Below are 15,025 nucleotides of genomic sequence, written 5' to 3'. Positions count from 1 at the left end.
GGAGTGAAAAGGCTGAGGGAGAGGGTGCAGAAAAGATAAACACCTGCAGTCTTGCTGAATTACAATTTAAAGGAGATAAGAGACCATTTGTCCCAGAAGATATAAAGGAGTATGGAAGTGGATGAGAAACGTAACGATCTTCCAGTCTCTTACCCACCTAGAGTCCATAGTGTATGTCATGCATTTATGGATTAATGTGTGTCCACTATCCAAATAAGATGTATTTTTCAATCTGTTGTACTGTGGGAACACTACAATAACCAGAGTTTCTTTCTTTCTTTTTTTTTTTTTTTAAAACTCAGGACCTTGCATTTACCCGGCAAGGGCTCTTCTACTGAGCTAAATCCCCAACCTCTCAGAGTCTCAGAGTTTCTTTTCAGAGAAAATCTGTGAAGAACAGTCTAATTGTTTCTCCTTTTATCAGCAGCAAGAAGATGGGGCAACAGAGATAATCAAATTGTGATTGTTTGATAGGATCATAAAGAAAATAACAGTTGTAAAGACAAAAAGACAAAACAAAAGCCAAAATAACAAACAAAAAGAGATCTTGCCTCTACTGAAAGAAACCTAGATTTAACACTGGAAGTTCTATGCCACGTGATGTTCTAATGGGCATTATCTTCTTTGATATCTCCCGTTGAGAAAATGCAATGTGACTTTCAAACAGAACACCTTTACTCAGTGCCAGAGAAACTCCTGAGTATCACATGCTCAAGTGCTGACTTGGACTTCTTAGTACACAACCCAGACAAGGTGCTTCTGAGAGCTCTCTTTCAAGATCTTTTGCCTAGGCTGGCTGCCCAGATCCTACCTAAACAGACTGAGTCAGGCTCAGAACCTGACCTAGATGCAGCTTGCAACTGGCCAGTAGGTCATACTGAGTAGCTGGCCTCAGCAGCCTCGCTTTCAACTTCATATGAAGTGGTTCAGGTGCATTGCTGGAAAACACTTGGCAGTGCCCACCTCCTTGCCTTACCACACTGAGACCCACCCTCGCCAGGCATGTGTACCCTCTCTGTTCTCACCCTTATGCATGGGAGCAGTGCCAATGCCCCCTCCAGGGTGGCCTGGGAAGTACTGGGGCAGGGTGGGCAGTGGCAGGATTGCTGACTGACCGGTTAGTGTTGTCTCAGGGCTTGGGGAGTGAGTACCAGGAAGAGGGACAGCTACTGGGCCAGTTCACCTATGACCAGGACAGGGAGTTGCTGCAGATGTTCCATACACTAGTAAGTGGGCATGGGCCAACACGAAGGGCCAGGGCCAGCCCTGGCTGTCGCCACTGTGATGGGCTATGCTCGTGGAGTACAGGGCTAACAGGATTACCGAGTCCTCAAGAGGCATTCTTGAGGAGGGTTTGAACTGCGCAGAAAAGGCTCAGAAGCAGACAGTCCCAGAAGTAGAGGTTTGATAAAGGCAAGTGGGGGAAATGTTCTTTATAAGCACTATTCAGGAGAACACTTCATGATGTAGAACTGTTCTGTACCTAAGCTATTTGGCAGGGTGGTCGGTATCACATACAACTACTGAGCACCTGAAACCTAGTGCTTCTATTGACTTTACTAATTAAGATTTACATTTCAGGGCCAGGAGTTTAGCTTAGTGGTAGAGTGCTTGCCTAGCATGGTCAAAGACCTGGCTTCGATCCCTCGGTATCACATACATAGAAAACAGCCAGAAATGGTTCTGAGGTTAAAGTGGTAGAGTGCTGGCCTTGAGAAAGCCCAACGACAGTGCTCAGGCCCTGAGTTCAAGGCCCAGACTGGCAAAAAAAAAAAAAAGAATTACATTTAATATACACATTGCTACCATGCTGGACAGCATGACACTGTTCTCTCTTAAAGCAACAGAAAGAATGAAATAAAGGAAGAAAAAAAGGAAGGAAGGAAAAAAGGAAAGGGGAAAGGAAGCAGCAACAGAATCATTTTATTTTATGTGACAGGAACTGATTATTTCATTAGTTTGTCTTTACCCTTCTCTAATCTGAAGAATTGAATTCTTTTTCTTCTTAAATATATCATTTTGCATTTGTCCTTAAGATTTCACTATCTGTGGTTCAAAAGTCCCCCGCATCAATGTCCCATTTTGGATTTCTTTAAAATGCAAATTTATGGGGCCCCCCACAAGGACCTGGATTTGAAAAATCAAGCATGGGTCTCATACTGCTCGAGTCTGATGCAGCAGTACACTGGGTTCTATCATTTCACTAAGACTATTGAGCAATAAATACATGAACTAAATATAATAAATATGTTCTGATCTCTTTGCCTAATGTGGTATTTTAGGAAACCGTTTAATGACTGAGTCAAGCATACAGTGTTTAGCCAAGTTCCATTGTCATGACTCTTAAATAATGAGGCTAGGCCAAGAAAATATGCTAAGCTACAAGGAAGGAATCCATACAATGTACACACAGCTGACCCCTTGCACTTGAACCAAACAATATTATTTCATGCACCAGATAGATATTTGTAAATTTATCATGAATTGAATGGGAGCTGAAGACCAATTGGTTCATTGAGATGTTTCAAAAGGAATACATACTATTTCAGAAACATTATAAAACATATGTTCAAAAAAAGTAGCAGCCATTCGTATCCCTGTATCCCCTCAGTAAAAGGAGAAGTAAACAGTGATCATACCCTTCCCATGCCAGATTAGAGTGACTGGAAAATGAAGCTCAACATAGGGGCACATTGGATACTACCTGAAGCAAGTATAAGTGATACTAAGGAATGTACTATATTCAGTATATTTTCAAGTCTTTTCCTTCAGAGAAAATACCAATGGATTTTTAAGACTCTTGCAGACTTAGACAATCTTGCCCTTCAATGCTGTGCAAATGAGTGGGTACTGTCTATGATATCTATAATCTACCACTATCTTTAAGGATAATAAAATGTACAAAGCTCAGGATTTCTGGCAGAATCTCATTGTTTAACTTAGATGTTTGTAGCTTGCTTTTCTCATTTAATTTTGTTACAAGATTCTAAAAACCAAAATTTCTTTCTGCTACAAAGCAAAATGCATCTCATTAGCTTTTCAGCTAAGGCCAATTTATGCAACTTCAGCATTAGTAACTAAATAATTGAAGTGATGTTAGTACGCAAGTAAAGAAATAATGTGGCACAGAGGTGTGGGAGAAATATCAGGACTGGAAACCTTGCCGTCTGTCTAGTGTCCATCATTTCAAAGGCAGAGTGACACAATGCAGTTTCCACCCCTAGCACACTGTGTCTGCTCAGAGAGAGGCAGTTAAAAATGCCAACCCCATTCAGCTTCTGAGTACAGAGTTTCTCTCTCTTCCCTCTCCTTCCCTATTTCTCTGGGCTTTAAAAAGAGCTAGGATGTTCAAGGGAAATTTAAGATATCACAGTCTTCTCTAAACAATTAATGAATTCAGCAATAATAAGGAAATCAAAGTCTAGGGAAATACATACTGTTCTCTAATGATATCTTATTTGGGTATACTTTTTGCTGTATAAAATCTGAAACTTATATGTAGCTATTTGTCAGACCAAGGCTGTTCCGTATGATGTATGGGGCCAATAATTAGGTGATATTATTTGCTCCCTGAGATGACTCCATTTTATTTTTTTCTAAGTGTGCAAAAAGAAGAAAAACTAAGTGATTTTGTTGTTGACTGAGAGAAATGTGTCTGGCTCCAGCTTTCCTGTGGTTTTTCTGTAAAGGAAACACTGATATGTTTCCTAAGTGTCATCTTAAATCAAACTGAGGAATTTAGATTTGGGACAGCAATAATATTAAAGCCTTGAAAGTTGATGTGAAAAAAAGGTAAAACTTTATATCGAATATAATGTGTATTGCAATCAAATGATGCTAGAGAAAAAGCATTCACTTAGCTCCAGCTTAAAAATTTACTTTTTAGCCAGTCCTGGAGCTTGAACTCAGGGCCTGAGTGCTGTTCTTAAGCTTTCTCAGGACTAGAGCTCTACCACTTCAGCCACAGCACCATTTCTGGCCTTTTGTTTTCTATGTATGTGGTCCTAAAAAATCGAACCCAGGTCTTCGTGCATGCTAGGCAAGCCGTCTACCACTAAGCCAAACTCCTGGTCTTAAAAATATCTTTTAAGCTAGGCGCTGGTGGCTCACACCTGTAAACCTAGTTACTGAGGAGACTGAGATCTGAAGATTGCAGTTCAAAGCCAGCCCAAGAAGAAAAATCCATGAGACTTTTATCTTTAATTAAGCACCAGAACAATCAGAAGTGGAGCTGTGTTTCAAAGTGGTGGAGCATTAGACTTGAGCAAGAAATCTCAGAGACAGTGCCCAGGACCTGAGTTCAAGACCCATAGGCCCTCCCTTCTCCCCACCTCCCCACGCCTCTGACACAAATACAAAAACACCTTTTAATTTAGTCATTATTTTGAGACTCTCCTGGCAATCCACTAGGAAGTCAGCTTGAATCAGTTTATAAGGATGAAGTGACTGGAAACGCACTTTGGCAGAGCTGACTGGCTAGGCATAAGGAAGGAGATCTCAAAAAGAGTCAAAAAGAAAAGATATGACCCTGTGACTGAAATGAAGACATGCGTGTGGATTGTGTGTGTATTGTATAAAGCAATAACAAATCTCCTTTATGTTATTATTCTACTGGATTTGCTCAGTGATTTCTGAATCCAAGGGTCCTGAGCATGATAATGTAAGTCAAATACTTTTATAAACATATGCTACAAACCTTATGAACCAAAGCCACTCACCAGGAGCTAAGCGGTCAGAAATTGGGACAGGAGTGTGGCCTAGTGGTAGAGTGCTCACCTAGCACGTATGAAGCCCTGTGTTCGATTCCTCAGTACCACATACACAGAAAAAGCTGGTGGTGGTGCTTTGGCTCAAGTGGTAGAGCACTATCCTTGATAAAGATCAGGAGCAATGTCCAGGCCCAGAGTTCAAGCCCCAGGTCTGGCAGAAAGTAAAGCGAGGGGCAGGAATGTGGCCTACTAGTAAAGGGCTGGCCTCGCATGCATGAAGTCCTGGGTTCGATTCCTTGGGACCACATACACAGAAAAAGCCTAAAGTCGTATTGTGGCTCAAGTGGTAGAGTACTATCCTTGAGACTGCTCAAGGACAGTGCACAGGCCCCGAGTTCAAGCACCAGGACTGCCTCTCCCTCCACCCTTCCAAAAAACGAGAGAGACAAAAGAAAAAAAAAAAAAAAAACCTGACTCCATGTTGTCAGACAGCTCAAAGTAAAAGCATGTTTGTGTCCCAGGAACTTCTTATCCATAGGGTTGAAGAGTTGTTTTGCTCCAAATCATTGACAAATCATTGCCATATCCCTATGAGGCCAAAGCTGGACTCCATGTTGAGAATACAAAAGGCTAAATCCTGAAATAGCTCAAGATACAGGCAGTGTGAACAGCTTAATTTGCTATTTTTGCCACACTGTTTATTAAGGTTCTTCACATACTTCAGGTTAGGAAAAGGAAGAGAAGCCCCTGTAATTCTGTACACACTCTCCAACTCACTGCAACACTTAATTACTGAAAAGCCTGAGGAACAAGGAACAAGTACATGCTTCTCAATGTGAACCAGCATGCACACAAAAGCCTTCCCACAAAGGGAACATTTCTGTGTTTGCTTCAAAATATCATATTACAAAAGGAAACAAAACATTTCATATATATGTATATATACATACATGTATATAAATAAATAATATATGTATTTCAGAAAAGAAAGCTAGACATTTCCATCTGGCCATCAAGAAGGTACTTTTAGAAGTTGCTGTCTTATGTTTGTCACTGAGGATTGTCTGACATGCCTAGACACGACCACGTTCAAATTATATTTCCTATGTATAAAATAAGAGAGGTCAAAGAATTAAACAATGAAAAAGAGATTTTTTTTCTTTTTTGCCAGTCTTGGGGCTTGAACTCGGGACCTGGGCACTGTCCTTCAGCTTTCTCAAGGCTAGTGCTCTATCACTTGAGCCATAGCACCGCTTCTGGCCTTTTCTGTGTACGTGCTATGCATGTTTCATGCATGTGAGGCAAGCACTCTACCACGAGGCCACGTTCTCAGTCCTGAGATGCTACTTATAATAAGGTCTGCATCAGGGGCCAGCCAGGAATCAGAAATGAGTGCCAAGGCCCAGATGGCAGCAGAGTTAAACAGGGGTGAAATGTGGGGGTAAGATTATCCACCTCGAAAGAGCTGGCCAGTATTGTTATACACAGAAACTTCAGGCTGGAAAAGTTACCAAAGTTACTGATGTTTTTTTTTTACTGAGATATCTAGATTTTTATATGAGATATCTCAATTCTAAAAACGAGAACAAAGCAGGAACCAGTCATGTGTGTGGCTTAATTAATATATGGAGCACCATTTCTTTCAAACCTTAATGAAGAATGCATGAGCAGTTACGACGATTTGCTTATGTCACTAGGGGTGTGCTTGTGAGTACACAACTGGAGGTCAAGATTCAATCTCATTTTGGTGAGAATGTGGCAGGTGCCTGAGATTATGGAAATGACTTCTATTCTTATCTCAATAGAATGCTTGATAAATGCCTTAAATCCATCAGACTTAAAAGAATTTCAGGGTAAATTGTGTCTGAAAGATTTCATTTACTAGATCTGCTCAGTGTCTATTAAGTATTACTTCATAAGCAAAGTAGGTCACCTTACCTGTGCTCTCTTGAGAATGCTATGCTCTTCAGTGCTTGCTGTTTGATAGACTTTTGCCATAACTATTGTTTTTCCCAAAGGCACGCAAGCTCTCTCCAGCTTCTGGTTGCAATCTCACGTTTGGGACAGTAAAAATAGAAGACACTGGGGAGAGAATGAAGATTTTCATTTATATATTTATAATGTGTTTGTTATCTTTTTAAAAAAGTTGGAATTGAGAAGAATCTGTGGACACATGCACACAGAATATTGTGGTATATTTATCTTTAAAATGTTAGCTGTAGTCACAGATACACACACAGAGACAGACACACAGACACAGACATACACACACACTATGCAGACATAGACACAGACACACACACTATGTTGGGAGACTTTTTTTCTCTTGCAACCACAGGTCAGATGGGCACTTACAGTTCTCTAATCTAGAACAATTAATTTGAATGTGTGTTCCTTTTCTTTTACTCATTCATTTGAGAAACATTTGAGTCTCATAGTTTTCTAGGAATTGTAGAATCCTACAGTGAACAAATCAGAAGTTTAAAAAAAAATGACTTGTGTAGATTCTACCTAGGCAAGGCAGATGGTGAATGTTCTGGAGAAAAATGAAGACAGGGTAGGGAAAATGGTAGCTTTGGGTGGAAGGATATCAGGGAAGGCTTCCCTGACTTATAGGCTTCCCTGATTTAGCAGAGCAGAGACACAAAGGAGTGGGAGGGTAAGCTTTTGCAAATCCTGAGTGAAAACAAGAACAAAATGTCAAGAGAAAAATCACCAGAACTGAATGTAAAAGTGCAAGAATCAGGCCTATGGGTTAGGAAATTACTATGAAAGCACCAACATGGTAGTGACCTGGGACAGGTGAGGACTGATGCCATTCTGGATATGTCTTAAAAGTAACACCTACGGAATGTGACAAGAAGAAAGAGTGAAGGAAGCCTCGGTCAACTGGAAGAATGATGTTACCATTCATTCACAAAGTGAACACTACAGAGGAGGCAAGTTTGAGGTCATAGAGTAGGAATATAGTTTTGAGAATACTAATCTTGTGATGATTCTGGATGGCCAAGTGGCTAGAGTGAGAGGAGAAAGAACTTTACCTGTGTTTAGATGGTATTTCCATCTTTAGATTTAATATCTGATTAGATCTTGAGATTAACAATTCCTGAGGTCGGGATGAGGTCTCCGGAAAGTGAACAAAGAAGATTACACCTAGGGATCCTCTAACAAGGCGAGGACCTCTGGCAGATGAGATATCAGCAATGGAATCTGGGAATAAGAGGTTAGCGAGCAAAAGGAAACCCATGAGAATTGTGTCCTGGAAACTAAGTATTACTAAGAGAAACTGGTGACCAATGATCCTAACCTCTGTTGATAGACAAGATGAAGCCTTGGAAAAGACCAAAGGATAAAGACTTTAAAGGCAGCAGTTCAGTAGTTATAGGTTCAAAAACCTGATTGAAAAGGAATTAGAGGAAGCAGATATATTTAAAATCGGTGTACTTATTTTTTTGTCAAAAGGCTACATAATGGTATCATATTGTTTTTCGAACAATGGACTATGTGGGAAAAAAACCTGCAAAAGTTAGATGTGGAAAGGTCCTTAGGGACTTCTGTGTCTGTCTCAATTAAACTAAGGCACTGGTCTACAGTTGTCTTCTTAGGTGACAGTGAGTGGGGATGAAGCTAGAATACAGGGGATTTGGTTCCCAGCTAGGTGGTCTCCCCACTTCCCAATCTGTTGACCTTCTTTTACTGGATGTGAGTTTTCTGGGTAGCAAATTAGTGTAATGAAACCAAGGACTCTGTGCTATAAAGTATATTTTGTTCATTTACTTTGACAAGGGTAGTTCAGCTTCAATTATTTATGTAACTTGATAGTATACACAGGAGAATGCAATGTGGATGTATTTGGGGAAAGCAACAGATTTCTTTTAAATAAGCCCTTCCTTTACTTCCTTGCAATTAAATCTTTGGGAGGAAGTAGGGCAAGGCTGTTGGGGGTTTCAGGACAGATGAAGAATGATGGGGTACCTCTAAAAATTAGCCGACTATTTAACTGCCAGATCCCAGGGTAACTTAGTCCTTGCTTGATACATTGAAAAGTCCTGTTTTAGTGACATACCAGTACTTCTAAATTTTGGCATAATGTGACTGGACTAAATGTGTCATGTGCTTCAGTATCCATTCCAAATGTAAGTCGGCTTTTCTCATGCTAAAAGCAGGGCTTAGTCACCTTTGACACAGCTCCCACTTCTTGGTTTCATTCCTCTATGTGAGAGATTGCTCTTATCTATGGGCTATATAGACCCAGCTGGCTTGAGTAGCCCTAATGACCCTTGTCAAACGCAGAGTGGACAATGCCTATAGACTGCAATGACTTCTGGACACTTGTGTCTGCTTGCTGTAGATCCACCAATCACAATTCCCAAGGAAAATCATTGTGGATGATGCTATGGACTCCGTAATACATTTGCCCACAGATTCCTCTTTTTTCCTGTGTTTTCTGAAACTGGATATAGGCATGCCAAGTGCCTGTCAGGAATTGTACTGAAAACATTTTTGGGCTTATTATTATCAGTTGCCTCTTTATTATTATTTTTAATTACATTTTATTGTTAGGGTGATGTGTTAGAGGGGTTACAGTTACTTTTGTTAGGTAGTGGGTATATATTACTTCTTGAACACTGATACTCCTTCCCAAGTTTTCTCCCACTTTCCACCCCCAACCCCTCCCAATCATCCTGTTTTTCCCCCTCCCTTCCCTATTTCAAATAAAAAAATAAGTATATAAAATATAACCAGTACAATAATGACATGATATAAACCATAAGGGGAGATAGAAAGAAAGAGAAAAGAAATACCCAGAGTTCAAGCCCAAGGACCAGTACACACTAGCACATGTGTACACACACACACAAAATAAACTAAGAAAGCTAACATATTTTACAAATTGCTCCAAACCAGTTAAGAGTCTTGCCTGAACACACTACCTCACTTTTATACCACGCCACAGTATGGTTACAGAAACCTGCAGCATTCAGGCTTCAACAACAGTGATGTTCTCTGCACAGCATCTGATATATCTAAGCTGCCCAAGAAGGCTGGAGCTCAGAAGCACCTTTTTTTTTTTTTTTGGTGGGTCATGGGGCTTGAACTCTGGACATGAGTACTGTCCCTAAGCTTTTCAGCTCAAGGCTACTGCCTTACCCTTGAGCCATAGCCCTACATCCTGCTTTCTAGTGATTAACTGGAGCAAAGAGTCTCTCCACTTTGTAGTGCCTAGGCTGGCTTTGAACCATGATCCTCAGATCTCAGCCTCCTGAGTAGCTTGGATTACAGGTGTGAGCCACTGTGCCCAGCTTAGAATTAACTTATTTTTGTTTCTGATCTTCCTGCCTGTTTTCTTTTGGTGGACATTATTTAGGGGGGAAAAAAGTGCTAGGAGCCATTAGGGAGAGTGAGACTGAAAGAAGTGAACTGTGTCCCTCCCTCCTCAAATTCATATGTTGATTCCCCACTCCCCCCCCCCCCCCCCCCCGCCTTTGCTCCCCACGGTATAGGAGATGGGGCCTATGGGAGATTAGGCTTAGCTGAGGTCAAGGGGAAGGTGCTTTCATGATTAGTAGCTTTAAAAGAAGAGGAAAAGAGAAATGTTGTCTCCTCCCTATGAAGACACAGCATGGTGGCCTTTTACCAGCCAGGCAGAGAGCCCTCACTAGAAATAGCATTCGCTGGTGCCTTCATCTTGGATTTCCCATCCCCCTGAACTGTGAGAAATCAATGTTTAAGCCACCCACTGTGTGGCATTTCATCACAGCAGTTAACCTGACTAAGGCAGTGAAGTTCTTGGAACTGGTGAGTCTGCCTTAGGACTTGGTGGTGAGACAATGCACTTACTGGTTCCGTAGCACTCAGTGAAGCTCCTTCTAAATCTCTCCAAAAGGCAGACTCATGAGGACGCTCAGCCTCTGCTGGAATTGCTACTTTCCTGACAGCAAACTTCTTTTTTTCAAGATTCTACACTAATATGAAGTTTAATTTGAAGAAAGTTAAAGAATTTCTAAAAATAGTTTGCAGAATACTAACCCAGACAACACAGTCAACAAAAGCAGTCATTTCACTTTTAGAAACTAATTCCCAAAGTCTCCTAAGTCTGGGAATTCTTTGTTTTGTAAACATGTTTACAAGTATAGCCACGTTGTGTTGTTCTAAATGGAAATGACTCTAGTATTTAATACTGGGATGGTCCTTTTCTTGCCACTGGATTTATGCTTCATAATGATTATCTTCTAGACACAGAAATAGAATTTCTGTAACTCAAAATTGTTACCGGAGGCATTTAGCAGAATCTTGCTTTTAAAATATAATGATTTTTTTCTTCTTTATTCTCCCCCCTTCAAAAGGTTTCACTGCTCCTGATGTTTAACGTTATGCAAAGACGTGTTTCTGCCAATGAATATCGCCTTATGGTTATGCTTCTGCAAATAGCCTGCTGTGAACTGATAAAGGGATTAATGCAGCCAAAATTCTTAATCTGTGAAATTACAAATTAAATTCTCATATTAAAAATACCACCCTGAGGTATTTTTGTGGTTTTAATTCCCCTCTGGTGTTCTGCATACATTGTGCTTGTTAAGGATGGGGACAAGGCTGTCTCTGCTGGCAGGCTGCTGCCTAGTGATAATGTGTAGGCATTTACTCACTGATAGAAACTGGATTTAACTACTGGCTGATAAACTAAGTGGCAAGTGGGTAATAAGTCTACATTAACAGAAAAGTACTACTATAGAATTCCGAATCCATAGACCATCAAAATCCTGGCTTAAACTCAATCATTAAGTCAGATGGGATTGAGATGTCACCAAGGAGGAGTGCTATCAAGCTACAAGTTACACTACATGGGCAAACAATCACAGGCTGACTGTGATGAGTTTTAAACTAATGAGTCCATTTGCACCATTTGTTTTCTCACTATAGGAAGATGTGTTGCCAATTCCATAGGGATTTAAATTTTATTTTTGTCTTTATCATTGCAATAATGGTGAGAGATCAGAGTATAGAAAGGAAATAGGCAGAATATAGAGAAAATATGGGATCAGAAAGAAGGAAATGTTAATGAACCCTTGCCTGTAGTCACTTTGGGACAAAAATTAGACTTATGCACAGGATAAAAAACCATTTAGGACAGGAATACATTCCTGTTTTTTTTTTATTAATCCATTGGAGTTGTTATATGAAACTTAGTTTCAAAAATACCTTAATAACAAGGAAAATACAACAGAAGAATGAAATAGTGCAAGCAGGTCAGGGAATCTAAGACACAAACAAAGTAACTGTAAATGATGTATCTACAAGGGTGAAGAAACTGCATATAAATATTTATGCATATAGGCAGTATACTATTTTTAAGCAATCAGCAAAGAATATGAGAAGAAATACTATAATAAGCTTTTGAAAGAACATTAACACCATTGAACAAAAACATTCTGACAGCAAATAGTGTTTTGCAAAATTTCACAAGAATTCTGTTTCACACTTGGGAAGAAAGCTGAGACCTTCCCAGACATAAATCCAGCCCCAAATACTTTATATGTAATTGAAAAAGCCTGTGTAAATATGAACACTTTTGTAAAAATAAAACGAAAACCCACCCAGGAATGTGTTTTGTTTTAAAAGATCCAGAGAGAAGCTGTCTGTACAAATACCAAGAAAATGTGTAGTTAAAGTGAATTATATGCCTGCAGTTCCTGCATGTCAATTCTGTGCATTAGCCAACTGTTCTTCAGCTTGCTGCATAGCAGCCTTTTTTTAAAGGTTATTGTTACAACCAAGATGGTCCCTCAGAATCAAACAGAAATGAATCATTTTTTTCCCCTCTCTGTGTACTGCAGCCAGTTAAAATAGAGCTATATGCATAAAGCACTAAATATGTAAATCACATTTTCCTTTTCCTTTATGAATGCTCAGATCATTTTTTGGACACACACATAATCAAATACAAAGACGCACAGCTGCAGACTGCAGAGGAGAGATAGCAAAAAAGGAATCCATTTTCTTCCTGTGTCTGGTAAGCTAGCAATTGAATGGCAGGATTCCACTAATATATATACACACACATAATCCCCCTCTGGCTTTTGCATGCTCCCCGCTCCTTTTCTTTTACACACACACACACACACACACACACACACACACAAATACGCAATAATATATGCACACAAAGATAAATAATATGTTTGTGCACATATAAACAAGCCCATCTCTCTACATGCATGTTGCATATAGATGGAACAGTGCTCTGGTTGGAATTTGCAGACGTGTAGTACTCACTGTCTGTCAATTCCCATAGCCGTGGGGGCAGGTCACTGAAATACTCGTGGTTCAAGGCGGCCTGTGCTGAAAGTCTGTTCTTTGGAGAACATTGGAGGAGCTTAGAGGCCAGATCCTCTGCGTGATTCACATAGCTGAGTCTAAAATCATAAGCAAAAAGAAAGAGAAAAATCAGACCTACGGAGAAAAAATCCACTAAATAAGACATAAAACTCATGTAATGTTCTGTAGTTTATTTCAGGCCAGGAAAATAATTTAAATTTCCTGATGAAAATAAACAAGCCGAATTCATATTGATTCTTAGCATATCTCTCACTCATATCTTTTACTCTAGCTATGCCAGTATCATCGATTTAAAATATTTCCTATATACGCAAAGATTTGACACTTTCAGCTGAATGAGTCCAGAAATAGAACATTTCAGAGGTCGATTATCAAATAATAAGTTGAAAGCATTGTATATAATCTGAATACTGAATGGGCATCTAGATGCATTTAAAGGAAACTAATAGAAAACAAGATAATTAAAGCAGAACTGAAATTATATTCTTTAGTCACAAAAAACCTACTTGTTGTCTAAGAATTTATATTTTCTTGCACCAAATAGGAAATCATTGAAACGGAAACAGATGCCCTCTCAAATGCCAGTATCGTAATATTAATGTACAGGTTCAAACAACAGGGAGACACTTAAATGATGTGGGACTGAATCAATTCAAGATGACCTTTAAAACAACAGTAGACCAAAAATATGGGTTTCAAGATTGTCGAGAATAGGATAGAAGTAAAGCCTTTCATGTGGTATAAGCTTTCACATGGGCAGCAGCAATCTCAGCATAGCCCAGCTGTGCTTTTTGTGGAATCTCTGTTTTCTGCTCAGAAAAATCAAACATGGACACATAATCAAAACTGATAATAAGAGTATTTCCAATACTGGCTATCATTCTCAGACACTTTTTACATTCTATCATAGTCCAGCAGGTTACTATTCCCATTTTGATAGCGTGGAAAGAAAGGAAAAGCCACAGACAGCGGGGATTACTCTGGTAGTAATTCATGTTCTCTTAAAGGCTTTTAGCCATGGTTGCCTGAGTTTTAGCAATACAGTGTGCATTGACTCTCGGAGGAGTGAGATGGGGTCAGGGAATGTTGCTTCTTAGAATACTTTTTGAAAGCCTTGAAGGTACTGAACAGACAATTAATTAGCAAAAATGAAAATGAAAACCAAAACAAACATCTTTCTTCAATGACCAACACAGTTCTCCTTACTCTACTCTGTGGTACTGATGTGATATATAGTTAGTGAGAGTCAAGGAATAAGAAAGAGGGTAATGAATTTAATTAGAAAAACAAAGAAAACATTATCCTCTTAGCCAGCCTAAGAGATCTTCTTGCTAAAGCTTTCTATGTGAACATCTCAGAAATGGGTTCAGTGTCTGGGTGCAATAGTTTTGTTGTACAAATGGATCAATGGATTTTTCTTTCTTTCTTCCTTCTTTTTTTGTAACTGCTGTTGTTTTGTTTTGGTGGTTACTTGGGTTTCAAATTCCAGGGCCTTCCATGTGCCAGGGAGACATTATACCACCTTTTAGGTTTAGTCATGTTTTAGATACTCTGGTATTTATGCTTAAGCTAACTTGAACAGTGATCTTCTTGTTTGCACTTTCTGTGACCATGAGATGATAGATGAGCACCACTGTATCCAACTTGTGATTGATAGAGATGGGATATCATGAACATTTTTCCTAGGCTGGCTTTAAACCATGATCCTCCTTACCTCAGCCTCCTGGATAGCTAGGTAACAGACTGGTTTCATATGCTGGACAAACAGAAATATGGCCACAGGGAGAGGATATATTTTCAAATTTTTATGGCTCCTTTTCTTTGGCAGATGGCTCATCTGCATTATTATTTCCTCTTCTTAGTACTTTTTCAAGATTATGAACTTTTCATTTACATTCTTAAAAACTCAAATACGAAGTCTGAGACAGTAAGACTTACTGGTAAAAATTGTTCTTGGCTACACAGGAGGCTGAGAGCTG

At 39.6% G+C, this 15,025-nt stretch overlaps 1 protein-coding gene across 10 annotated transcripts in view; it reads right to left on the bottom strand.

Moving 5' to 3' along the window:
* Nucleotides 1–15,025, bottom strand: part of Cdk14 (cyclin dependent kinase 14) — a 468,058-nt gene that overhangs the window by 75,209 nt on the left and 377,824 nt on the right. For all 10 annotated transcript variants that reach the window (XR_016535529.1, XR_016535528.1, XR_016535530.1 and 7 more), the window contains 2 exons: nucleotides 12,984–13,123; nucleotides 6,648–6,791 (listed from right to left, as the gene is read on the bottom strand). Coding sequence is in view for 5 of the 10 variants with exons in the window: in XM_090333066.1 (XP_090189192.1) it covers nucleotides 6,676–6,791; nucleotides 12,984–13,123 (256 nt within the window). In the remaining 5 variants the exon portion in view is untranslated. The remainder of the gene's footprint in view (nucleotides 1–6,647; nucleotides 6,792–12,983; nucleotides 13,124–15,025) is intronic.

The sequence above is a fragment of the Megascapheus bottae genome, chromosome 5 (genome assembly GCF_031878675.1).
Source record: "Megascapheus bottae isolate mThoBot1 chromosome 5, mThoBot2.hap1, whole genome shotgun sequence".
Taxonomy (NCBI): domain Eukaryota; kingdom Metazoa; phylum Chordata; class Mammalia; order Rodentia; family Geomyidae; genus Megascapheus; species Megascapheus bottae.
The sequence above is the reverse complement of the archived record's forward strand: the minus strand, read 5'-3'. Positions and strand labels throughout refer to the sequence as shown.